Raw genomic sequence first — 25523 nt, 5'->3', positions numbered from 1 at the left:
GGGCTCCTCAGCTTGATGTGCACTCATTAGTGAAGCTTTATTATTTTTTTAAAAAGATTTATTTATTTGAGAGAGAAAGAGAGGAAGGGAGGGGAAAAGGGAGAGGGAGAGAGAGAGAGAGAGTCTGAGATCGTAACCTGAGCTGAGATCAAGAGTCAGATGCTTAACCGACTGAGCCACCCAGGCACCCTTGATCAGCAAGGCATTAAATATTGGAGTTTCTGGGGTACCTTGGTGACTCAGTCTGCCTTTGGCTCAGATCATGATCCAGCCCTGCATCAGGCTCAGTGGGGAGTCTGCTTCCCCCTCTCCCTCTGCACCTTCCTGCCACCCTCCCTGCTTGAGCCCTCCGTCTCGCTCTGTACTCTCTCTCTCAAAAAAATAAAATCTGGGGCACCTGGGTGGCTCAGTGGTTTGCGCTGCTGCCTTCGGCTCGGGTCATGATCTCAGGGTCCTGGGATCGAGCCCCGCATCGGGCTCCCTGTTCCGCAGGAAGCCTGCTTCCCTCTCTCTCTCTCTCTCTGCCTGCCTCTCTGCCTACTTGTGATCTCTGTCTGTCAAATAAATAAATAAAATCTTTAAAAATAATAATAGTAAAATAAAATCTTTAAAAAATAAGTATTGGAGTTCATTTAGGCTTTATTCTTCCCTAGACTTGCACAAATATAACATCCTCATGGCTACTTACTGCTCTTTACATTAAAATTAATTAAAATAAAAAAATTAATTAAAATTAGGGGCCTCTGGTGGCTCAGTTGGTTAAGCATCTGTCCTGGGCTCAGGTCGTGATCCCAGGGTCCTGGGATTGAGCCTCACATGGGGCTCCTTGCTTGGCAAGGAGCCTGCTTCTCTCTCTCCCTCTGCCCATAGCATCTCTCTTGATCTCTGCCTTGGTCTCTCCCTCTGCCTGGGCGCACACTCTCTGTCAAATAAATAAGCAAAATCTGTAAAAAAAAAAATTAAATTAAATTAGGGGTGCCTGGGTGGCTCAGAGGGTTAAGCCTCTAACTTCGGCTCAGGTCACGATCTTAAGGTCCTGGGATTGAGCCCCACGTCGGGCTCTCTGCTCAGCTGGGAGCCTACTTCCCCCACTTCTGCCTGCCTCTCTACCTACTTGTGATCTCTCTCTCTCTGTCAAGTAAATAAATAAAATCTTTTAAAAATTTTAAATTAATTGGGGTGCCTGGGTGGCTCAGTCAGTTAAGTGTCTGCCTATCTGCTCAGGTCATGATCCCAGGCTCCTGGGATCAAGCCTCGCATAGGGCTCCCACTCGGCGGGAAGCCTGCTTCTCCCTCTTCCACTCCACTGCTTGTGTTCCCTCTCTCGCTGTGTCTCCCTCTGTCAAATGAATAAGTAAAATCTTTTTAAAAAATTAAAAAAAATTAATTAACTAAAATTAAACAAAATTAAAATCCAGTTCCTCCCTTGCACTAGCCACATTTTAAGTACTCGGTATATACATGTAGCTAGTGGCTGCTGTAGTGGACAGCATTGTATAGGATGATTATATCATGGTAGAAAGTTCTGTTAGTATTGCCTTAGATGATCTCTCGAATGGGCTTTCTCAACCTCACCACTATCAACATTTTGGGTCAGATAATTCTATTTTGGGGACTGTTCTGTACATTGTAAGATGTTTAGCATATCCCTGGCTTCCTCCACCTATTAGATGCCAATATCACACACCTCACCCTGAGTTGTGACAACAAAAAAGGCTTCCAGAGGTTGTCAAATGTGGTATCTGAAGGCAAAATTGCACTGATTGAGAATCAATGCCCGAGACACATGGCTTCTACCAATCTCTTTCTTTCTTTCTTTCTTTTTTTTTTTTTTTAAAGATTTTATTTATTTATTTGAGAGACAGAGATCACAAGTAGGCAGAGAGACAGGCAGAGAGAGAGGAGGAAGCAGGCTCCCTGCTAAGCAGAGAGCCCGATGCGCTCGATCTCAGGACCCTGGGATCATGACGAAGGCAGAGGCTTTAACCCACTGAGCCACCCAGGCGCCCCTACCAATCTCTTTCTGAAAGAAGGAAAGCCAGCCACACACCCTGCATTTCAGACAAGAGCGTTGGTACCTTAATGCAGATGTCATTTTGCACTTTCCTTGCATTGGTCTGCTTTACATAGAAGGCCTGTGGGCCTCACCTACTTTGGGGACAGTCTTATATACAAGAAAGTCTTGTTACAAAATGTTATTTGCAGGGCACTTGGCTGGCATGGAAAGAGCATGCAACTCTTGATCTCGGGGTCCTGAGTTTGAGCCCCACATTGGGTGTAGAGGTTCCTCAAAAATTACTTCAAATAAAATATTTAAAGTTTTAAATATTTTAAGATTTTTAAATTAAAGTATTCTTAAAATTAAATATTTTTAAATAAAATAAAAACTTAATATATTTTTTACAATGTCATTTGGATGGAGAGGGGTTTTGGTTTCAGTAAGTGTGAGACTGCTGGAAGGAACCTGGGGAGTCCTGGGAGAGTCCAGAGACTTCTCACCAAGAATGGATTGTAGTAGAAAAGGAGGTATCTTAGCTAGTGTAATGAGATTTGAGAGCCTTCAAAGCATCTATATCAATAAAAGAGTGATCCTATCCTAGCTTTTACTTGAATTTTCCTCTGAAGTTTACTTGGTGACATTTGTCAGTTCTATCATCCCAAGTATCCCAAATTATTTAAAAACAATGTTAGAGTCACCTTAATTTGATTATAGAAAGCACTTGTGACCTTCACGGTAACCGCAGTACATTAGACCATTCTCCGGGTGGATTTTTGCCATGTCTAGGTGATGCCCCTCATGAATTTAAAGTCCGTGTTCATTTTCCAGCCTCTGACTCTTTCTCACATTTTTAGCAAGCTAAAGGTCTTACATTCTTTTAAAAAAAATATATATATATATATATTTTTTAAAGATTTTATTTATTTATTTGATAAAGAGAGTGACATAGTGAGAGAGGAAACACAAGCAGGGGGAGTGGGAGAAGGAGAAGCAGACTTCCCGCTGAGCAGGGAGCCTGATGTGGAGCTCGATCCCAGAATCCTGGGATCATGAAATGAGCCAAAGGCAGATGCTTAAGGACTGAGCCACTGAGGCGCCCCTAAAAATATAATATATTTTTAAAAATTTAGAGGCAGGGAAGGGGAAGAGGCAGAGGAAGAAGAAGAGAGAATCTTTTTTTTTTTTTTTTTAAGATTTTATTTATTTATTTGTAAGAGAGAGAGAGAGTGAGAGCGAGCACAGGCAGACAGAGTGGAAGGCAGAGTCAGAGGGAGAAGCAGGCTCCCCGCAGAGCAAGGAGCCCGATGTGGGACTCGATCCCAGGATGCCGGGATCATGACCTGAGCCGAAGGCAGCTGCTTAACCAACTGAGCCACCCAGGCGTCCCAAAGAAGAGAGAATCTTGACTAAATTCCATGCCCACTGTGGAGCCTGACATGGGAGGGGCCCCGTCCCACGACTCCAAGATTATGACCTGAGCTGAAACCGAGAGTCTGGCGCATAACTAACTGAGCCACCCAAGTGTCCCTCTGCTTGCATTCATAAAATATAATTACCTTTCTTTGGAAATTAAGCAAATGTCTTAAAAATTAAGTAAATTATTTTATAAAGGGAAAATATAAAGAAAGAACAGGAATATATATTCATTTAGCTCTATTTATATTTTTCCCTCCTATTCATAGTTTTGATACTGGCCTTTTGCAAACACAGACCTTATTTTCTGAAGGATCCCAATGTATAGTTGTTTTTTGTTTGTTTGTTTTCCCCAAACCTATGGTTACGACTACACCTGGGTCAAAGGTGGATACAGTCTCTGAGAAGGCCGTGGGGCATGAACTAATGCTTAGTTACCGGAGGGTTTTATGAAATGGGTGATTGAAGGTTTTGCCCTCACATGGTTGTAAGATACTATTTAAATTGCCTTTATTTCCTTGTTCTAAACATTACACACTGCAGATAAAAGATTCTAAAGCATTTGTTTGTAGTGGTGTGGGTGGTGACAGCCAAAGTAATCACTAAGCTAATATAGTAACAAAGAACATAAACAAAATCTAGGTTTCTGCTGAAATGTGGGTTTGCTTAGGGTAGCTTCCTGCCCTGGTAACTGCTCAGGGATGGGCGGTGGCCTTCACTTCTTGTGTTGGAATTGTCTTTGCAAGGTCAGGTGCCTGAGAATGAAATGGAGGCTTCCAGAACTGTGATTATGAAAGCTTGCTTGAAATGAGAGGCCTGGGAATGGACCATTTCTTCTTTTAAAATCCTTTTCTCTTCCCTTTCAGGAATTCTTAGAATTACAGACTGGTATTTTGTGTGCATGTGTTGGGGTAAGGGGTTGCGATGCAATTATATTATTATGTAATGTCTGTTGTATCCCAGGATTTAGTCTTCTGTGTTCCACCTTCATGATTTTTGCCCCTTTTCTTACCATGCGTACTAATATTTATCTATCTTTTTTTTAACCTAACAGATTTATTTTATTTTTTATTATTTTTTATTTTTTTATTTTTAAAAGATTTTATTTATTTGACAGAAAGACAAATCCCAAGTAGGTAGAGAGGCAGGCAGAGAGAGAGAGGGAAGCAGGCTCCCTGCTGAGCAGAGAGCCCGATGTGGGACTCGATCCCAGGATCCTGGGATCACGACCTGAGCCAAAGGCAGAGGCTTTAACCCACTGAGCCACCCAGGTGTCCCCTAACAGATTTATTTTAAAAGGAAGCTTATGTCATTATTGTAAATGGAAAACTTATGTTGCTTGCTTATAAATATAGGTGACTAAATATTTATATATAAACATACATACAAGGAAAACCAAACCATGTTGTTAAATCCTAGCTAGATTATGCTGAGTGAAGGCAGTCAGTCTCAAAGGGCTACATTCTGTGTGGTTCCATTCATTCAATATTTTGGAAAAATGCAAAGCTAGAGTCACAGAGAATAGATCAGTGGTGGTGGACAGAGGGTGGTAGGAGTTGATCACAGAGGGATGGCACAAGGGAGTTTTGGGGTAATGGTACTGGTCTGTATCCCAGTGGTGATGGTGGTATGCATGTGTTCAAACGTGTAGAACTAGACACCAAAGATATTTTTTGTATGCTAATTTCAAAAATAAATTCTAGTCGAAAGTTGTGGCCTCATGAAGGTTCTGAGCTTGGAGCTTTGCTCTGTCTTTGTTGAAAAAGAGACAGTGGCAAATTCAGATAAGTGTTAAAGACTAACACCAACGGAGACTTCACCTAGTTGTTAGTTAGAAATATTGAATGGGAATTAAGAAAGAAGAAATGATCGCCAGAAGATTCCTTACTATTAAAAAAAAAAAAAAGATTCCTTAGTATTTTCCACAAGGGGGATGATCCTTTCAAAAATCCCTGAACTGTGGCGTCTGAGTGGCTCAGTGGGTTAAAGCCTCTGCCTTCGGATTGGGTCATGATCCCAGGGTCCTGGGATTGAGCCCCACGTGGGGCTCTCTACTCAGCAGGGAACCTGCTTACCCCTCTCTCTCTGCCTGCCTCTCTACCTGCTTGTGAACTCTCTCTCTCTGTCAAATAAATAAATAAAATCTTAAAAAAAAAATCCTGAACTGATCCCAAACGCTCAGTTTATTTATTTATTTTTTTAAAGATTTTATTTATTTATTTGACAGAGAGAGAGTTCACAAGCAGGCAGAGGGGCAGGCAGAGAGAGAGGGGGAAGCAGGTTCCCTGCTGAGTAGAGAGCCCCACGTGGGGCTCAATCCCAGGACCCTGAGATCATGAGCCAAAGGCAGAGGCTTAACCCTCTGAGCCACCCAGGCACCCCCCAAACCCTCAGTTTATAAATGGGATATGTTTGTGCTGAAAATTGGACCCAGGCATGAGAAATGCTATCTGTGTGAACCCTCCCACCAACCCCCTTACCCAGAGGAATCCAGTTGATCCCAGTGTAGGTTTGTTTTGCCTTTCATTGGTTGAGATGTCCTCATCATGATGGACCCCACGTGATGGATGAGATGAATGAGAACTCTGTAGGACAACCTTCATTTGTTCATGCAACAAATATTAATTGAGCGCTCTTACATGCCAGGCATGGTGCTAGATGCTGGGCATATGAGGAGCAAAATAGTGTAACTCCTGCCATGGCAGAGCTTTCAGTCTAGTGGAGGACAAGTATTGAACAATACAAGCACAGAAAGTAATATATAATTACAAACTGGTAAGTCCCATGGGCAAAAGGACAGGATGCTATGATAGAGGCTCAAGGGGAACTATTTGCATGTCCAGGAATAAAGGAGACCGCTCTGTAAAGCAGCATTTAAGGTGATACCTTAAGGATGAAAGGTTAGCCTGGCCAAGAGTGAAGGGACAAGCATTCTAGGCAGAAGGAATAGCATGTTCAAAGGCCATGACCCAGGAAAACAGGCCAGTGTGTCTAGTGCAGGGCATAGTGAACTACGTCCCTGGGTTCAAATGTGGCCTGTGAACTAAGAATGGTTTTTATATTTTAAAATTGTTGGCAAAAATCAAAACAATAGTTCATGGCATAGAAAAATTATATGGCATTCAAATCTTGGTGTCCATAAATTGGAACACAGACTTCTTTGCCTAGGGCTGCTTTTGTGCTAGCCATTGTGTGAGTCATTGCTACAGAGTTCATGTTGTTCCACAAAACTTAAAATAGTTCCTGTCCGATTCTTTACCGAAAAAGTGTGTTAACCCTTGACTTAGAGGATGAAGAACAAGGGGAGAGGTAGGAGGAGCCAGTTCGTGGATACTTTTCACACCATAGTAAGGTGTTTGTTTATTTTTTATTTATTTTTATTTATTTAACTATATTTTGAGGGTGTGCCTGTGTGGTTCAGTCAGTTAAGCATCAGCCTCTGGCTCAGGTTGTGGCACCAGGGTCCTGGGATCGAGTCCTGCATCAGGATCCTTGATCAGCAGGTAACCTGCTGCCCCCTCTCCCTCTGCCACTCCCCCTGCTCCTACCGTCTTTCTCTCAAAAGCAGGGGGAGTGGCAGAGGGAAAGGAGAGGGAGAGAGTCTCAAGCAGGTTCCACACCCAGTGAGGAGTCCTCTGCTGGCCAACCCTGAGATCCTGACCTGAGACAAAACCAAGAGTTAGACACTCAAACCAACTGAGCCACCCAGGTGCCCCTATTTATTATTATTATTACTATTACTATTATTACTTTTTGTTGTTATTGTTAAGATTATTTTTTAAAGATTTTATTTATTTATTTGACAGAGATCACAAGTAGGCAGAGAGGCAGGCAGAGAGAGGGGGGAAGCAGGCTCCCTGCTGAGCAGAGAGCCCGATGTGGGGCTCAATCCCAGGACCCTGGGATCATGACCTGAGCCAAAGGCAGAGGCTTTAACCCACTGAGCCACCCAGGCACCCCGTTAAGGTTTTATTTATTTAAGAAATCTCTGCTCCCAATGTAAGGCTTGAACTCACGACCCTGAGATGAAGTGTTGCATGTTCTTCCAACTGAGCCAGCCAGGCAGCCCACAGTAAGGAGTTTAGATGTTATTCTTGATTCTGTGGAAAGCCATTGAGCAGGGTTGGGATGGAGGTGGGGGAGTTACTGAGTCAGTCTCTCTCTCTCTCTCTCTGTTTCTTAACTTTTGGCATATGGTCTGGTTTTTCCAGAGCTCCCAGGAGACCCATTCCTCTGGATAAGAGAATACTCTTCGGCTCGTATCTGTACCACCAAGTTTTGCTTCACCTTTGCTCTTTGCCATCCTGGTAGGGGAGGTAGGCTGCAAGTGTCCCATTTGTCAGTTGTTTTTGTCAAGTGCAGGTGGGGCTGGAAATGTGTTCAGGGCTATTGGTTTTTTAATTTACTTTCATTGGTGGGATGAATGCTATGCTCAGCGTTTCAATGAGAGTTTTATTGTGTTTATTTTGAGGCTTTAAGTAAATGACACAGTTCAAAAACAATATGCTTTGATTGTAGCTAATTTTGCTTTATTTGAAAGCTTCTGTAGTTTATTTGGGAGCTGAGGAAAAGAGCCTTCACGTGCTCAGCTTATTCTAGCATTTTCTCTTCCATTTCCTTCCCAGACATAGTGCTTTAGTGTTTTGCTTTTTTTAGAAAATGGGTTTTCACTTTGAAATGACTGTGATTTCGGAAGATTCTTGTTTCCTTTCTCTTATATTGTGATAAAATACATATGATATTAAATTTATCTTCTTAATCATTTTTAAGTATACAATTCAGTACTGTTACATACATTCACATTGTTATGCAAACCATCTCTAGAAGTTCCTCATCCTGCCAAACTGAAACTATGTACCCATCAAACAACAAATAACAATTCCCCATTTCCTTCTCCTCCCAGACCCTGGCAACCATTATTCTGCTGCTTATTTGCATTTCTGTGAATTTGACTACTCTAGGTAACTCATATAACCAGAATCATGTGTGTTTGTGTTTCTGTGCCTGGCTTGTTTTACTTACCATAATGTCCTCAGAGTCCATCTGTGTTATAGCAGGTATCAGAATTTCCTTGCTTTTTTTTTTTTTTTAAAGATTTTATTTACTTATTTGACAGAGATCACAAGTAGGCAGAGAGGCAGGCAGAGAGAGAGGAGGAAGCAGGCTCCCCACTGAGCAGAGAGCCCCATGCGGGGCTTGATCCCAGGACCCTGGGATCACGACCCGAGCCGAAAGCAGAGGCTTTAACTCACTGAGCCACCTGGGCGTCCCAGAATTTCCTTGCTTTTTAAGGCTGAATAATATTTCAATGCGTGGATAAAATTTTTCTTATCCCTTCCTCCATTGATGGACACAGGTTGCTCCCACCTTTTCACTTTTGTGAATAATGCTGCCATGAAAACATGTGTGTGTGTATATACATATTTTTTGAGATGCTGTTTTTAATTCTTCTTGATGTATGTCGAGTCGTGAAATTGCTGGATCAGATCGCAATTCTATTTTTAATGTTTATTTTTTTTTTAAAGATTTATTTATTTATTTGAGAGGGAGAGAGAGAAAGAGAGAGATCAAGCAAGCAGTGGGAAGGGGCAGAAGGAGAGGGAGAAAAGAGTTCCAAGTAGACTCAGAGCTAAGCCCAGAGCCCAGTGCAGGGCTGGATCTCACGACATTGATACCTGAACTAAAACCAAGAGCCGGTCACTTAACCAGCTGAGCCACCCAGGTACCCATGTATTTTTAATTTTTTAAGAAACTGCCCTCTGTCTTCTCTAATGACTGTATCATTTTACTTTCCCACTAGCAAAGCCCAGGGATTCCAATTTCTCCACATCCTCATCAACACTTGTTGTTTTCTGTTTTTCCTGATAATGGCCATCCTAATGGAAAAGATGTGGCATCCCATTGTGGTTTTGATTTTCATTTCTCTTATGACTCATGATGTTGAGCATTTTTTTCATGTGCATTTTGGCTATTTGTAAATGTTTTTTGGAGAAATGTCTGTTCAAGTTTGTTCAAGTTTGTTGCCTTTTTAAAAAATCTGATTCTTTGTTTCGTTGGTTTTTTTTATTGTTGTTGAATTGTGGTAGCTCTTTATATAGTCTGGTATTAACCCTTATCAGATATATGATTTGTAAAATATTTTCTCCCATTCCATGGATGCCTTTTCACTGTTTGGATTGTGTCTTTTCATGTACAGAAGGTTTTCATTTTTATGTAGGCCAGTTGATCTATTTTTATTTTTGTTGCCTGGGTTTTAATGTCATACCCAAGTCCAGTAGTGTGAAGCTTTTCTGCTGTGTTTTCTTCTAAGAGTCTTACAGTCTTAGGTCCTATTTTTAGGTCATGATCCATTTTGAGCCAGTTTTTTTATGGTAGAAGGTAAGAGTCCAATTTCATTCTTTTGCATGTGACTCTCCAGTTTCTCAAACACCATTTATTGAAAAGACCGTCCTTTCCTCATTGAATGATTTTGGTACCCTTGGCAGATATCATTTGATCTTCTATGCAAGGGTTTATTTCTGGGCTTTCCATTCTATTCCAATGGTCGATGTTTCTGTCTCTTTAAAATATTTATTTATTTATTTATCAGGGGAAGGGGCAGAGGGCAAGGGAGAGAGAGAATCTTAAGCAGATTACATGCTGAGCACAGAGCTTGATATGGGGCCTGATCCCACGACCCTGAGATCATGACTTGAGACAAAATCAAGAGTCAAACACTTAACCAACTGAGCCACATAAGAGTCCTTATGTATCTGTCTTTATGCCAATTCTTGCCTTCTTTTATTCAGACTTTTTTACTCTTTTCCTTTCTGCAAAGAAAGCTTCTTTTCACCTGAAGCAGAGTTGTGTTGTTTTTATTTTCTGTCTTTAATATGGGGAAACGTATGATCCGGTTTCCCTTTTTGCTTGAGCTATCTTCATTAATTGTTCCAAATATGTAATTAAATAAGTAAATTAAAAAGTGAAAAATCCGTATGTGTAGCAGATGGTTCAGTGTAGTAGTTAAGAAACATATTCCTATCCTTGTTCCCACTTACTATCTGCGAGAACACACAGAAGTTACCAGGTGTTTCCGAGCCTCAATTTGTCATCTGTAAGATGGGAGCATGGAGAGTCTCTGTGCTGAATCAAGTGAAAATAAAGCAAGAGTGTGTGTGTACATCATTCTGCTCACTTCCTGGCTCAGAATAATAGTATGAATTATTACATCTCAGAAGTACACATTTTCTTACTTTGTCCACTTCACTTCTTCATTTAGCTTTCCCTTTCACCCAAAGTGTCCTCTTCTATCTCTTTTATGACAAACTCTCCTTTTTGCTCTGCACATCCTTTAAAAAAAATATTTTACTTATTTATTTGAGAGAGAGAGAGCGAGCAAGAGAGAAGACGAGTGGGGGGTGGGGAGAGGGAGAAGCAGATGCCCTACTAAGCAGGGAGCCTGATGCAGGGCTGCATCCCAGGACCCCGGGATCATGACCTGAGCTGAAGACAGATGATTAACCTATTGAGCCCCGCAAGAGCCCCTAGATCCTCCTACATTAATAACAGTTTAACTCAGCTATTCTGAAACACAGGGGTGGGGAGGTGGGATAGTGATTTTGTCCCCAGCAGACATTGGGAAATGCCTGGGAAATTTCTGGTTGTCACACCTTGGGGGAGGAGCTACTGGCACCTCAGAGGTAGAGGCCAGGGGGGCTGCTGGCCGTCCAATCATGCACAGCTTCCCAACAACAAAGAATTCTCTCACCTCAAATAGGAACAGTGCTGAGATTGAGAAAACCTAGTTTAATGGAGGCTAATCCTGCCATTCTTGTTTTTCTATATTAGCATCTTGCACCTGACTTTCTCAAGCTGCCTATAGGACTGCCTGGGAGTAATCCAATGAAAAGGAAGAAAGAGCAGTTTGGGGGAGTATTCCTGGTTGTGCTTCTGAAATGACAATGTGCCTGTGAAAAGGCGATTGGAAATTAGTGCAGCTACTTTGGGACCATCTCCAGTAACATTGAAAACACTGAAGCCAAACAGATGGTGGCTCTTTGGAACTAGTTATGAATTTCTACAGGATTACTTCAGTGACTGTGACCATCAGTCCTAATATGCCTGTATCTTACATCATTTACGTTTATTGGAATGTAGCTAGCATAGGCAACATTGATTTCACTTAGGTTGAGAGGTTTACCCTGTCAGTTGTTGGCATGACAGATTTCACCTTTTTATATATATATTTTAAGGATTTTAGTTATTTGAGAGAAAGAGTGTGCCCAAGCATGAGCTAGAGGTGGGGGAGGGGCAGAGGGAGAAGCAGACTCCCTACCAAACAGGAAGCCAACAGAGGGGCTTGATCCCAGGTCCCAGGATCACAACTCTAGCCAAAGGCAGACACTTAGCTGACTGAGCCACCCATGTGCCTCCAAAGTTCACCTCTTTAAAAGATAAAATGTGCAGCTGAAAATAGAATTTGTGGTGGTGATGGTATGAGGTGATGTTCTGCATTTGGTGCTGTTTTCAAGGCCATTGGCTGCTCTTTCCTTTTCTTTCAGGTAATAATAACTGGCCTCAATTAATGCACATGGTTCACATCTGCATGGTCACGATTCTAGCCTGGCTCTGGGGCAGGAGATGGATGAAGGAGATTAGAGAGAGGGGCCATGCATAGCCAGCTCTCTTCTGCTGCTATGGGAAGATCTCAAGCATTCTTTTTGACAGCTCCATGATATTCCAATGTGCAGATGTGCTGCACTGCTTTGGCCCATCCCCTGTTCATGGTTTCTGGATTGTTTCCAGTTTTCTGTCATCACACACATGTCCTTATGATTTGTGAGGCTGCTTTGGTGATGCAGAACCGAGCTCATAGGTGGCATGCTTTGGCTTATGTTGTCTTAAGTCTGGGAAGGCTAAGAGGTAGGTGACATTCAGATAAGTAGCCAGAATGAGACCTCAGCAAGACTGTAGGATGTAATTAATCCCCTGAACACTCCTGGGCTAGCTGAATGACAAATGCACGATTGTTAGAATCACTCATTCAAACCAGGAGCCTTGCAAGATCAAACAGGGAGTCTACAATGAGTAGATTTAGAAGGCATATAATTGCTTGGGAATGTGATTGAAAACCACTGAAACTGTGAAGTGGGAAACCCTAAGTGGGATTCAAGAATGAGATGGATGTCAATGGGATGTCAAAAGGGGGACTCAGAATAGATAGCTCAATAGCCTTTATGGGGAAGGTAGTAGAGCAATACAGTTTGGAGGTGGGGGAAGATAGATATAGATATAGATATAGATATAGATATAGATATAGATATAGATATAGATGATATAGATTTAGTATCCTCGTTGTGCTTTTTCAAGGGACAAAGCAGAAGTATTCTTTTGAAAGGGCAAGATATTTGTTTCCTTAAGAGTTAATAGGAAGCTATGAGTAGGGTTCTTGGAAGGTCACTCCTACTACATTTGACAATCAATACAAGACTATTTTCTTGTGGCTATTTCCTCCTCCCTCCTTTTTTCCAATCCTTTTCTGTGGGCTTAGCTCTTTGTTTATTTAGGAATTTGTCCCAGTGTGGGTGGTAGTGGTTAGAACACCATTTTTCTCTGCGTTGTGATAAAGAAGTAGAATATATAAGCTCCTGGCAGATGTTATCAGTGGAACAGAGAACTGTACCAACAAACTTGGAACTAATTGTTGGCTGATCACATATAAAATCTTTCTCTCTCTCTTATATGAGTATACAATATATTGTTTAACTCATAAAATGTATTTCTTTTTTTAAAAATTAATCTTTAAAAACATATTTTATTTATTTATTTGACAGAGATCACAAGTAGGCAGAGAGGCAGGCAGAGAGAGAGGGAGAAGCAGGCTTCCTGCTGAGCAGAGAGCCTTATGTGGGGCTCAATCCCAGGACCCTGAGGTCATGACCCGAGCCCAAGGCAGAGTCTTAACCCACTGAGCCACCCAGGCACCCCATAAAATTTATTTCTTGCTCATGAGAAGCTATCATGCATTGGTAGGGGTGGACTGTGTTTTATATAGTCAGGCAGGAACCCAGGCTCATGAATGGGTCCCCATCTGAAATGACACTCACTGCCATTGCAGGAAGAATAATGGAGCTAGAAGGTTGTATCTTGGCTCTTAGATGCTTTGGCTTGGAAGTGACATTGTCACTTAGACTCACAAACCGTGGGCCAGAAATAGCCATATCCCGCTGCCTTTCTGCGTGGGGGCTGCTGATCTCACAGTGACCTGGAGGTGGCCCCAGTGTCTTCCCCCCTCTACCCCAGCATCTGAGTCTGGATTTGCTAGAGCTTCTGAGCTTTTGCTGGTAACCCTGAACCCTGGCTTTATTGTGTGGTTATCCCACCCCTTTGGAAACATTCTTATGATATATTCTTTTAAGAAAATCATCCTTTTGAAGAATTGGTATACTTCCTCTTTTCCAAGTAGTGAGTATCAGATAGACTTTCATGATTCCCTTTCAGTCCAGACTAATAAGAAGCTCACAGCAAAATTAAAACTTAGACTCAGTATGTTGATCTAGGAATTACGCAGAGTTGCTCCTCCCTCTACTTCATTATAAAACATTGTCTATTTTTTATTATTTTTAAAAAAAGATTTTAAAGGGAGGGAATGAGAGAGGCAGGCAGAGGAAGAAACAGGCTCCCCAATGAGCAAGGAGCCCAATGCGGGACTTGATCCTAGGACCCTGGGATCATGACCCGATCCAAAGATAGCTGCTTAACTGACTGAGCCACACAGGTATCCAGAAACATTGTCTGTTTTTTAATCATGTCCTGGTTGAGTGTATGACTTTTTTATTTTTTTTAAAGATTTTATTTCTTTATTTGGCAGAGAGAAATCACAAGTTGTTGGAGAGGCAGGCAGAGAGAGAGAGGGGGAAGCAGGCTCCTCGCCGAGCAGAGAGCCCGATGCGGGACTCGATCCCAGGACCCTGAGATCATGACCTGAGCCGAAGGCAGCGGCTCAACCCACTGAGCCACCCAGGCGCCCCGAGTGTATGACTTTTATTATCCACCCCAACTTCCCTCTCTTATAGAACTTGCCAGGATTAATAAAAACAAATAATGATAAATAATAGCTTCTTTTCAGTGAATCCTTCCTTGGTGCCAACTGCTTTATGTGCCTTATCTCGTTAATTCTTTACAACAGCCTTATGAGATATTATTGTTGGGATTGGATAGGCCAGGAAACAGACTCAGAGAGGTTAAGTGGCTTGCCCAGGTCCCCACAGCCAGCAGATGGAAACTAAATCCAATTACACCTGATGCCAAGGGCTCGGCCCCTAACCACTTTCATTTAATAGCACTACACAGATAATTAGATTCAGATAATGTATCCTGTCCTTACTTAGCTTTGCTTTCATTAATTCAGATTTTCTGTGATATACATATAAGAAAATTGGGAATGTTTATGAGCTGGAACCATTCTTTTTTTCATAGCCCCTTGGGGGAAATAGAATGTTTTATGTTATGGCATCTAGCTTAGGTCTTTTTCCTTTCATTTTTCTTTTAAAAATTAAAGACAAATATATTTATAGAGATGTGTGCAATTTTCAAGTGTATTTGATGAATTTTCACACACATACATACACCACACACGCACACACACACACCCGTACACAGATACCCATGTAACTGTCACCCACCCAGATCAAAATATGGAACATTCTAGCACCCAGACGCCCCCTCATGTCATTTCCCATCTCCTCCCTTCCCCAAGGTAATGACTTCTAGCACCATTTGCTCGTTTGCCTGTTCTGAACTTCAGGTAAATGTTATTGAGTCTGTACACTTCTGTATCTGGCTCTTGGGGTCATTGTTACATACATGATCTGTATCCATGTCATTGCATGTAGCAGATGGTCAGTCTTTGTTACATCTGTGTAGTATTTCATTGTATGAATATGCTACTGTTTATTGACTTCTACTGTTGAAGGACATTAGGTTGTTTCCAGTTTCTGGCATCTATGGAAAAAAAGCTGCTGTGAATGCTGTTCTTGCCTCTTGGTGGACATATTCATTTCTCTTAGGTTGGTATTGTTGTACCAGGTTTCACTTTATTGAATTTAGAAGGTATCAGTTAGTTTTTTAGATGTGATAGCTAGGGTTTTGGGAGGCCACGGAAATCCTAGATCATATATATGTTAATTTGTGGTCTTAAATATAAGCAAATAATTTGCATTATCACATAACATTTAGTTTTTGTGACACTAACAGTTTGTGTAGATGTTTCTGTGTGTGTGCGTGTGCATGTGTGTGTATGTGCGTACATGTGCATGTGTGTAGATGTCTCTGTTTGCAAAACTGGATATATCCATCAGGATTCTTCTCTTTCATTAGCAAGTGACAGAAACCCAACTTAAAACTTACTTACGTCAAAAGGGAATGTAATGATTCAGGTGTCCAGGGGTCAGCTGTCTTCAGGCATGGCTGGATTCTGGTGCTTGAACATTGTTGTCAGTATTTGATCTTTTGGTTTATCTCGTGGCTCTTACCTCTTCCCTATTGACATTCTCAGACAGGCTTCCTCCACTGGTGACCATTGACAGCTTCAGTCTTATAACTTCCTAACCCAAAGTCCAGCCACGAAAGAGAGCGTCTCTCTTCCCAACATTTCTGACAAAACTCGGTAATTGAATCTCACTTGTTCTGACTGGGTTCTGTACCCTGACCCAATCACTGTGGCCAGGAAGAAGAGAATTCTGCTTGAGTCATACATCCACCTGTGGCCCATGTGGATTGAGAGGGGGAAGAGGTATTATTCAAGGGAAAGTGTTATCACAAAAGAGAGAAATGGATGCTGGGCAGGGACAAAATAATAAGCAATCAACTTCCACTGTGTTGAGGAATCTGGAATTGAGTTGGCAAATGAACATTCTAAGACTATAGTTAATGGTAGAAGGTTAATTCTTCAGCTCTGATTACTCAACAAAGAGTCTAACCCTTTTGGTTTGCATAGAGATAGACTTGTCAACATTGGCTGAACTTTAAAAATGGTCTACTTCCTGCTTTCAGTGACATCAACACTTTATCTAATCACACTGGCTTGAAACTGTGGAGATATTTTTGTCTTTTGATTTCCTTACCTTTCACCCTTCCCATATCCACAAATCAGTCCACAAATCCTGTTGGTTTTTCCTTTACATTTTATCCCCTTCTTTTTTTCTTCTGTTTCTATGGATACTATACCAGCATTTCCAGGCTCACCTTCTATCACCATGGCAACGTAGTGACAAGAGAGTGCTTCTTTCCCAGTTAATCCAGTCAAGGCCCTGGAGGACTAGTCTGGGTTATGTGCCCATTCCTGAACCAAACCCTGTGGCCAGGGGCATGGTGGACACTGATTGACTAGGCCTGCGTCATGTGACTGTTCTTGAAGTAAGGAATGGGGGGGGCAGATGCCCCCATGAAAATCAAGACATTGAAGCCAAAAGAAGGGAAAATGAGTAATAAACTAGTAAAAGCAACATATATCCAGTGCACTTCGAAATTTAAATCCAACTATTTCTGATTTGGGAAGTATACAATGTCTATAGACTAGAGCTCAAAGAACTCACAAAATCATATTTACAAACTGGAAGGTGAGGTAGCAATTGTCTTCTTACCCAATTCCTCAGTTACCAGTTACCCAGTTACCAGTAACTGTTCTTCCTTTGTGCATTCATATTTATGCTTTAATCAGTCCTACTACCACAAGTGCATTCAAAGTGCTTAAAAAGTCCTTGTTTCTTCCAGTCTTTTGGTTTAATGTTTTGCTCCCCCTACAACCAAAGGAATATAGTGATTCTTTTTTTTTTATTTTTTATAAACATAATATATTTTTATTCCCAGGGGTACAGGTCTGTGAATCGCCAGGTTTACACACTTCACAGCACTCACCATAGCACATACCCTCCCCAATGTCCAGAACCCCACCCCCCTTCTCTCAACCCTCCTCCCCCCAGCAACCCTCAGTTTGTTTTGTGAGATTAAGTGTCACTTATGGTTTGTCTCCCTCCCAATCCCATCTTGTTTCATTGATTCTTCTCCTACCCCCTTAAACCCCCATGTTGCATCTCCACCTCCTTATATCAGGGAGATCATATGATAGTTGTCTTTCTCCACTTGACTTATTTCACTAAGCATGATACCTGCTAGTTCCATCCACGTCGTAGCAAATGGCAAGATTTCATTTCTTTTGATGGCTGCATAGTATTCCATTGTGTATATATACCACATCTTCTTTATCCATTCATCTGTTGATGGACATCTAGGTTCTTTCCGTAGTTTGGCTATTGTGGATATTGCTGCTATAAACATTCGGGTGCACGTGCCCCTTTGGATCACTACGTTTGTATCTTTAGGGTAAATTCCCAGTAGGAATATAGTGATTCTAAGGTCTAAGTTTGACTACATGTATCAGAGACCCCTAAAAACAGTAGTTTATATAAGATAAAGTTTCTTTTTCTTTTTCTTTTCTTTCCTTTTTCTTTTTTCTTTTCTTTTCTTTCTTTTTTTACATAAAGCCCAAGCTGATATGCTGGCACCGATATGTGATGTCATCAGCAACCAGGCTTCTTCCATCCGTTGTGCTATGATCCCTAGGATGGGTACCACTTTTGTATCCATGACCCAAGATAACATTTCCACATTCTAGCCCACAGGAGGTAGATAAGAAGACTGAGAAAAGGAGAACTGCCCCTTGTCGTAAACAGCACAAACCTGGTAGTTATATCTATTGCTTCTGTTCACACCCCATTGTCCACTCTTCTGGCCACATCTTGGTGCATAAGAGACTAGGAAACATAGTCCTGATTTTGGGCAGCTGTGTACTCAACTGTGAAAGAAAGGAGAATAGATAGTGGAAGATAACCAGAGATCTTGGCAGGGAAGAAAAAATAATCTGAACTTTTACTTCCTTTTGCTTTTCAGATTAAAAAAAGAAAAAGATCCCTGAATAACTCAAATGCAAGAACATTTTAACACTCCAGGGTGAGGAATCTGTGCCAATATGTCTGCCTACTACAGTAATAAAGGGTATGAGGAAGATCCAGATTGTGACTATTCACGATCTCGGAACCGTACATGGGGACATTTGAAAACTCAGGATTATCCAGATTCTTCATATGCTCCGAACAACTCAAGCTACCCTAGCACCAGAAGCAACCCATACTCTGCAGACTACAGAACAAGTCCAGACTATCCCGAGTCTCTAGCAGAACCAGATTATCCAGGATCTCGGAGTAATCCAGACCAGTCTGGCACCAGAAGCAGTCCATTCTCTGCTGGCTCCAGAAGAAGTTCAGATTATCACACATCTTTGTCAGAGCCAGATTATATTGGATCTTGGAGAAAACCATACCATCCAGGCTCATCCAGAGAACCAGACTACTCTGAATCCCAGCAGAATTCTGACTTTGCAGGTTCCAGAAGGAGTGGAAACTATGCAGGCTCCAGAACAAATCCTGACTATCTTGACTCTTTCGGAGAACCAGACTACCCTGGAGCTCAGGGAAACTCTAACCATTCTGGCATCAGAGCAAATTTCAACCATCTCAGTTCCAGAAGGAATCCAGAATATGCTGGCTCCAGAATCAACCCATACATAGACACTCTGGGAGAGCCTGACTATCCAGGAGCCGAGAATCAACTTAACCCTCCAAACTTTTTTGGGGAACCAGACTATCCCAATGCTGAGGACTATCAGAATACTCCAGACTTTTGGGGGAAGCCTGATTACCCAGTTGCTGAGGATGATCGTGGTTATGGCTCTCCTGAGACTTCAGAAATAACCAGAGAGTAAGTGCAAGCATCTCCCTCCATTGGGGTGGGGGCCGAATGCTAGGTCGTCAAGCCAGTGGTACCTGATTGGTGTTGTTCGGGTTAGGGACATGTAAGATGATTTCTGTGACCTGAAGTTGTAGGAAACTTTCATACCTATCTGTAGATCTTACCTGGTCCATGAACTTTCAGCCTGAGCTTTCAAGCCCTTACCTGAACAGAATCTTTCATCATCTCTTGCTTGGATAGCAACCTCTGCAGTCTCCCACCTATTCCTACAATCCCTACAAGACATTTAGATTCCCACTGTTTTGACCTTGATACTTTGCCAATAAAGTTAGGGTTAAGACTTGGTCGTTATAAACCCAAACCAAAATTATAACCAGAATTATATCCACAGGAATTCATTTTTAACCAAGAAACTCCTTTGAAGGCTAACTCCATGAACTCAATTTAATGCCTCAATTTTAAAAAAAAAAATTCAAGACGGTTGTAACAGTCCTGATTTTTTCCACTTTTTTTTTTTTAAAGATTTTATTTATTTATTTGACAGAGATCACAAGTACGCAGAGAGGCAGGCAGAGAGAGAGAAAGGGAAGCAGGCTCCCTGCTGAGCAGAGAGCCCAATGCGGGACTCGATCCCAGGACCCTGGGATCATGACCTGAGCCGAAAGCAGAGGCTTTAACCCACTGAGCCACCCAGGTGCCCCAGTTTTTTCCACGTTCGTTTTAATTTTACTATAATTGTCATCTGAATTGATCACTTTTCATGTTTATGGCAGATTTAGTTTAATGATCTTCTACCTTGTTGTTACATTCATCAAGTTTTATCAGTCATAGTTTCCCACATTGTTGGTTTTCCTTTAAGTTCATTCTAAAAAACTAAGTCCAATGTTTCCTAGTTCAGATTTTATAGATCTAAATGTTGTCAAAAATCTTTTAAGTCTGCCAGCAATCTTTGGTCATTGACAGACTTTACTAAGGATACTGGACATGGACAGTGTTAGTTTGGATGACGTAGTCCTACCAAATCTGATTTTTATCTAGGTTAAGCTTTCGATGTTCCTGTTGCCAATAAGATGTGGTTCTTTAGTCAGGTTATTTTTAATCTATAAAAAATTATACCCTGTGAAAATTTAACCAATATGAATCTCATTTGGCATGTACCTGTTCTACTAGTGATGTTTATAAATTCAACCAAAGGTACTGGCTTGTATTTATCTTGAGGAATAAGGAAGGATATGAGATTTGGGTGTGCAGTAGGGTCAAATGTCTTCAGAATCTAAGTAGGAGGATTAACAGAACCAAATCAAAGTGGTCTCCTTGGTCTTATCCCTCACTACCTGATTCATCAGTTCAAGATATACCTTTGATTCTCTCACTCCTTTGTTTCTGATCTTTCATGGTTCTCTATAACCTTTGGAAGAAAGGCCACACTGCTTTGCTTATGAAAATTTTTTTTAAATTTTTTTTAAAGATTTTATTTATTTGTTTGACAGAGAGAGAGATCATAAGTAGGCAGAGAGGCAGGCAAAGAGAGAAGGAAGTGGGCTCCCTGCTGAGCAGAGTGCCCAATGCGGGACTCGATCCCAGGACCCTGAGATCATGACCTGAGCCGAAGGCAGCGGCTTAACCCACTGAGCCACCCAGGCACCCTTTTTTTTAATTTTTAAAAAAAGATTTTATTTTTTTGACAGAGATCACAAGTAGGCGGAGAGGCAGGCAGAGAGAGGGGGAAGCAGACTCTCTGCTGAGCAGAGAGCCCAATGTGGGGTTCAGTCCCAGGACCCTGAGATCATGACCTGAACCAAAGGCAGAGGCTTAACCCACTGAGCCACCCAGGAGCCCCGTGAAAATGTTTGAAAAAGAGAATGCACTGGTCTAATGTAAAGTGCTTCCAAAGACCTACCTGACTGACTTCCTCCTGTTTTCTTACTACCCCTATCCCCTCCCTACCTCTAAATCAGTGGTTCTTGACCTGGACTGAGCCTTAGAATCACCTGATTACCTGGGAAACTTTAAAAATAATACGGCTGCCTGGACCCAATTCTCAGAGCTTCTGATGCCATTGTCTAGGGGCAGGGATTGGGAATTGGCATGTACCTAAAATTGAGACCATTGCTCCAGGTTAATTGATTTTTGAAGTATTCCTTTTATATATTCATCATTTCTTTTTATGGGCTCACACCTTCATTTATGCTGTTCTTTATCCTTGGAATGCTCTCCTCCTAAATCTTTATATATGAATTAATCCTTCAAATCCCATCTGTGATGTTTCTTTGCCATGTAGATTTCCCTCCAAACTGCCTGCCAGAATTCTTTTCTCTTTCTTCTGAACTCCTTGTGCCTGTCTTTAGGTACTCACCAGTTACTGCTTTATTATAATTGCTTAAATATGTCTAAGAAGCTCTGCCAGACTGGACTGAGAGTTCCTTGAGAGTAGAGACCTGGTGTTTTTATCTTTGTGTTCTCACCCCCTTGACCCCCTTAGACCTTGCCTAACACGTAGTTGGCATTCAGTCAGCGTATGTGGAAAGAATGAATGGATCCATGGATGGATGAAAGATGAATGGATGACTGTCCTTACTATGCTCCTGGGTGAATCTTGATCCGTCATTTTGGGATTTCAGGGTGCTCAGCAGAACATCTTTAATCCGGCCCTCATTTCGTCAGAGGGGTGATGGCCCCTTGGGCATCTTTGGGAGAAAGAATGAAGACTACCCTGAAAGCATTGCAATGAAATCCATGGGGATGGCAAATCCATATGACAGCTCTGTGCCAGGGGCTCCTGGAGATGGTTATGGTAAGCATTTGTTAAGATGAAGATCATTTCCTGGGAAGGAAGTCATATCGGTGGGCTTTTAGGGGAGAGGTTATTTAAAAGTTCTAGGAAGAGAATTAGTTTATCCCTTCCCATTCAAACGTCTACCTTACAAAGTCTGAACATTGAAGGACTAGAAAGACAGCAGTATCATCACTTGTCAAAGTGGCCTGGTTAGGGATTATGAAAAAATGTGTGTGCATACTCTATGCCCATGTGACGTGAGTAATGTTCAGATTTGGCCCATTGGGGTTATGGGGGAATGTGGGCTCAGTATGGACAAATCCTCAGATTTTTCTAAAACCTCCTGATTTTTACATGCTCAAAAATAAAGAAAAAAATTGAAACACTGAACTGGGCAAACAAAATCACTTATGGGCTGGATTCAGGCTGTGCTGTTCAGACAGTTAGCATGTGAGTATTCAGAAGCTACTGGGGGGCAAAGGGAGTAAGAGGCAGCTCTGTCCTCAGGTTACTTAAAACACAAGGGTGGGTGACACCAGCATGTCAAGACTGAAAAAAGAAAAATAGCAAGCAGACTCTTCATATGTGAACAAACATGTTGTCCTCAGAATCTGCTGTGTGTAGAAGTTCAGCTCTGCGAGGCAAAAGACATTCTAAAGTTCTTATCCTCCAGGAGGGAATAGGGACTTGCTATAGAGTAAAGGGAGCCCTTTCATTATACGAGAGTCAATAGTGTAGAAATTTAGAGCCAGTGGGGCCAGGGAAGAGGAGTGTTCAACCAAGAACAGAATGAAGGACCCAAGTGCTGGTTGGTGCAAATGGCGGATTCCTTATGCCTGAGAGGGTGGATGTGGAGGAGTTTGAAGCAGATGGAGAGGAGGGGATGGGGTGCATTGTCATACACTGGTGAAAACACTGACCAGTGCACATTTGCATAGAAAATGTTCATTTGGGCTCCTCCAAACCTTTATGTCATGCATTCTCATTGAGGGGGCAATATAAATCCCAAGGGTGTAAAATTTACTCTTTTTTTGAAAAAGATTTATTTATTTATTTGAGAGAGAGAGAGTGCACACTTGAGTGGGGGGGGGCAGAGGCAGAAGGAGAGGGAGAGACTCTCACGTAGACTCCCTCCTGAGCACAAAGATTGACACAAGGCTTGATACCTGGGCCCTGAGATCATGACTTGAGTCCAAACCAAGAGTTAGACACTTAACCAACTGAGCCACCCAGGTGCCCTGGTAAAATTTATTCTTGAAAGACCAGAAAAGTCTAACTCTTTTTTTTTTTTTAAGGATTTTATTTATTTATTTGACAGAGAGAGAGATCACAAGTAGGCAGAGAGGCAGGCAGAGAGGTAGGGGGAAGCAGGCACCTTGCTGAGCAGAGAGCCCGATGTGGGGCTCAATCCCAGGACCCTAAAATCATGATCTGAGCTGAAGGCTTAACCCACTGAGCCACCAAGGCACCCCAGTCTTCCTCTTTTAATATGTAAAGCACCAATACACATATATAAACAGACACATAGTATGTCTGTAGTATTAAAATTTCATAGGAGAAGGTAATGGGGAAGAAATATCTAAAAAGGCTCCTTAGGGGCCAGTAATGAAAAAAAGATTGAGAAGCACAGCCTTACCCCAGTGCAAGTAGAGCTAATAATGCCAAACAGATTCTGAGTGTTTCCTATCCCCTGGAGATTCAGCCAAGCCCTTTGCTTTTATTGTCTTGTTCAAATCTGAACAACCACCTTTCATATAGCCACTACTAATTTCCCTCTTTATAGATGGGAAAACTGAGGCTCGAGGCACAGTGCCCAAGATCACCTCACTGTTGTAAATTGAAGGTGCCAGTCTCTCTGACCCAAAGCCTGGCTCTCACTTATCCTGTATCATTGCTGGGTAGGATCAGGGCAAAAGATTCCTGACCACTTACACTTTATTTATTTATTTTTTAGAAGATTTTTTTTTTTGGTAAAGATTTTATTTATTTATTTGACAGAGAGAGATCACAAGTAGGTAGAGAGGCAGGCAGAGAGAGAGGGAGGAAGCAGGCTCCCTGCTGAGCAGAGAGCCCGATGCGGGACTCGATCCCAGGACCCTGACATCATGACCTGAGCCAAAGGCAGTGGCTCAACCCACTGAGCCACCCAGGCGCCCCTTTTAGAAGATTTTATTTTTTAAGATTTTATTTATTTATTTGACAGACAGAGATCACAAGTAGGCAGAGAGGCAGGCAGAGAGAGGGGAAGGGAAGCAGTCTCCCTGCAGAGCAGAGAGCCCGATGTGGGGCTCGATCCCACGACTCTGGGATCATGACCTGAGCCAAAGGCAGACACTTAACCAACTGAGCCACCCAGGTGCCCCTGACTACTTATGCTAAAAAAAAAAAAAATGTAGTTAAGTATGACTTCTTTTTCTGGACTCCTTTGTAGGACTGGGGTTGTAGCCCTTGGCAACCACTTGTTCAGGACTATGCTATCATTATAGACAATGCCCATCTTTATCCATATATTCTTTAAACCTCTAGGTAATTTTCCTAATGTCACAGTAGCTAGCCACAGCAGGTGTTTAAGTAGTGCTAAATGAATTAATAGCAACGACATTGGTAAGGATGTATCAGTTAGCTATTGCTACAGTAATGCTGCATAACAAACAGATGCAAAAACCCAGTGTTGTACAATAAAGAAGGATTTATTTCTCACTCACACATGTGCAGGTTTGCTTGGGAGTTTTACAGAACTAGGCTGGGTGTGGCTGTTCTTGATCCCAGGTCATGGGTCCTAGGTCTAGAGCCTAGTGTCCTTCTTGAACCACAAGGGAGCCACTTGGGGGCATTGTTGTTCCATGGCATAAGCCCGAAGTACTCAAAGTGGCAAGTAAAAACATGGACCTGGCATATTGTCACTTAATGTCATGTTCCATTGATAAAAGTCACATGACCAAAGCCCAACTTCGGGTGAGATGTCAGGGGATGGTGGTATGACATATGCTGAATAATAATTGATCTACCACAGTACTTAATATATATCAATAGCTTACTGTGTTCCAGGATTACTTTAAGCACTTTGCCTGTGTTAGCTGATGAGATTTCCCTCAACAATGCTACGTGAAGTTCCCGTCATTTTTCCTGTTTTAGAGACTACAATATCGTAGCTCAGAGAGGTTAGGTAACATGCCAGAGGGTATCAGCCAGTAACAAAGTTGGGAACTGATCCCCAGCAAGAAGTTCAGAACTTCTTGCAATGTAATTTTGTGCGTGGTTCACATCAAACTGTGTTCCATTTTCTCAGTTGCCGAGTTTAGCTTTTAATGTTTACTGTGGGTGGAATAAAAGTATACTGAAATATGACAGTGTTGTTTAGATGCTAAGAATAGACTCTGTCCCTAAGAAAATCATGCCGTCTTTCAAATTTATTCATGCATTACCATAACATGTTAGAAATAGAAGGAACTTCTCTGATCATCTAGACAAGTTTTTTCTTTGCTTCATTTTTTTTTGTTTTAAATTTTTTTTAACAGTTTTAGGTTCACAGTAAAATTGAGGGAGAGG

At 41.8% G+C, this 25523-nt stretch overlaps 1 protein-coding gene across 4 annotated transcripts in view; it reads left to right on the top strand.

The window, feature by feature from the left end:
• The window catches only part of TMC5 (transmembrane channel like 5), an 81742-nt gene that overhangs the window by 17008 nt on the left and 39211 nt on the right, over positions 1 to 25523 (top strand). For all 4 annotated transcript variants that reach the window (XR_009349463.1, XM_059155661.1, XM_059155660.1 and 1 more), the window contains exons 2-3: positions 18341 to 19207; positions 21820 to 21992. Coding sequence is in view for 3 of the 4 variants with exons in the window: in XM_059155661.1 (XP_059011644.1) it covers positions 18420 to 19207; positions 21820 to 21992 (961 nt within the window). In the remaining variant the exon portion in view is untranslated. The remainder of the gene's footprint in view (positions 1 to 18340; positions 19208 to 21819; positions 21993 to 25523) is intronic.

Source organism: Mustela lutreola, chromosome 17, assembly GCF_030435805.1.
Source record: "Mustela lutreola isolate mMusLut2 chromosome 17, mMusLut2.pri, whole genome shotgun sequence".
Classification (NCBI taxonomy): Eukaryota; Metazoa; Chordata; class Mammalia; order Carnivora; family Mustelidae; genus Mustela; species Mustela lutreola.
Note: the sequence above shows the minus strand (reverse complement) of the source record. Positions and strands in the feature narration are given on the sequence as shown.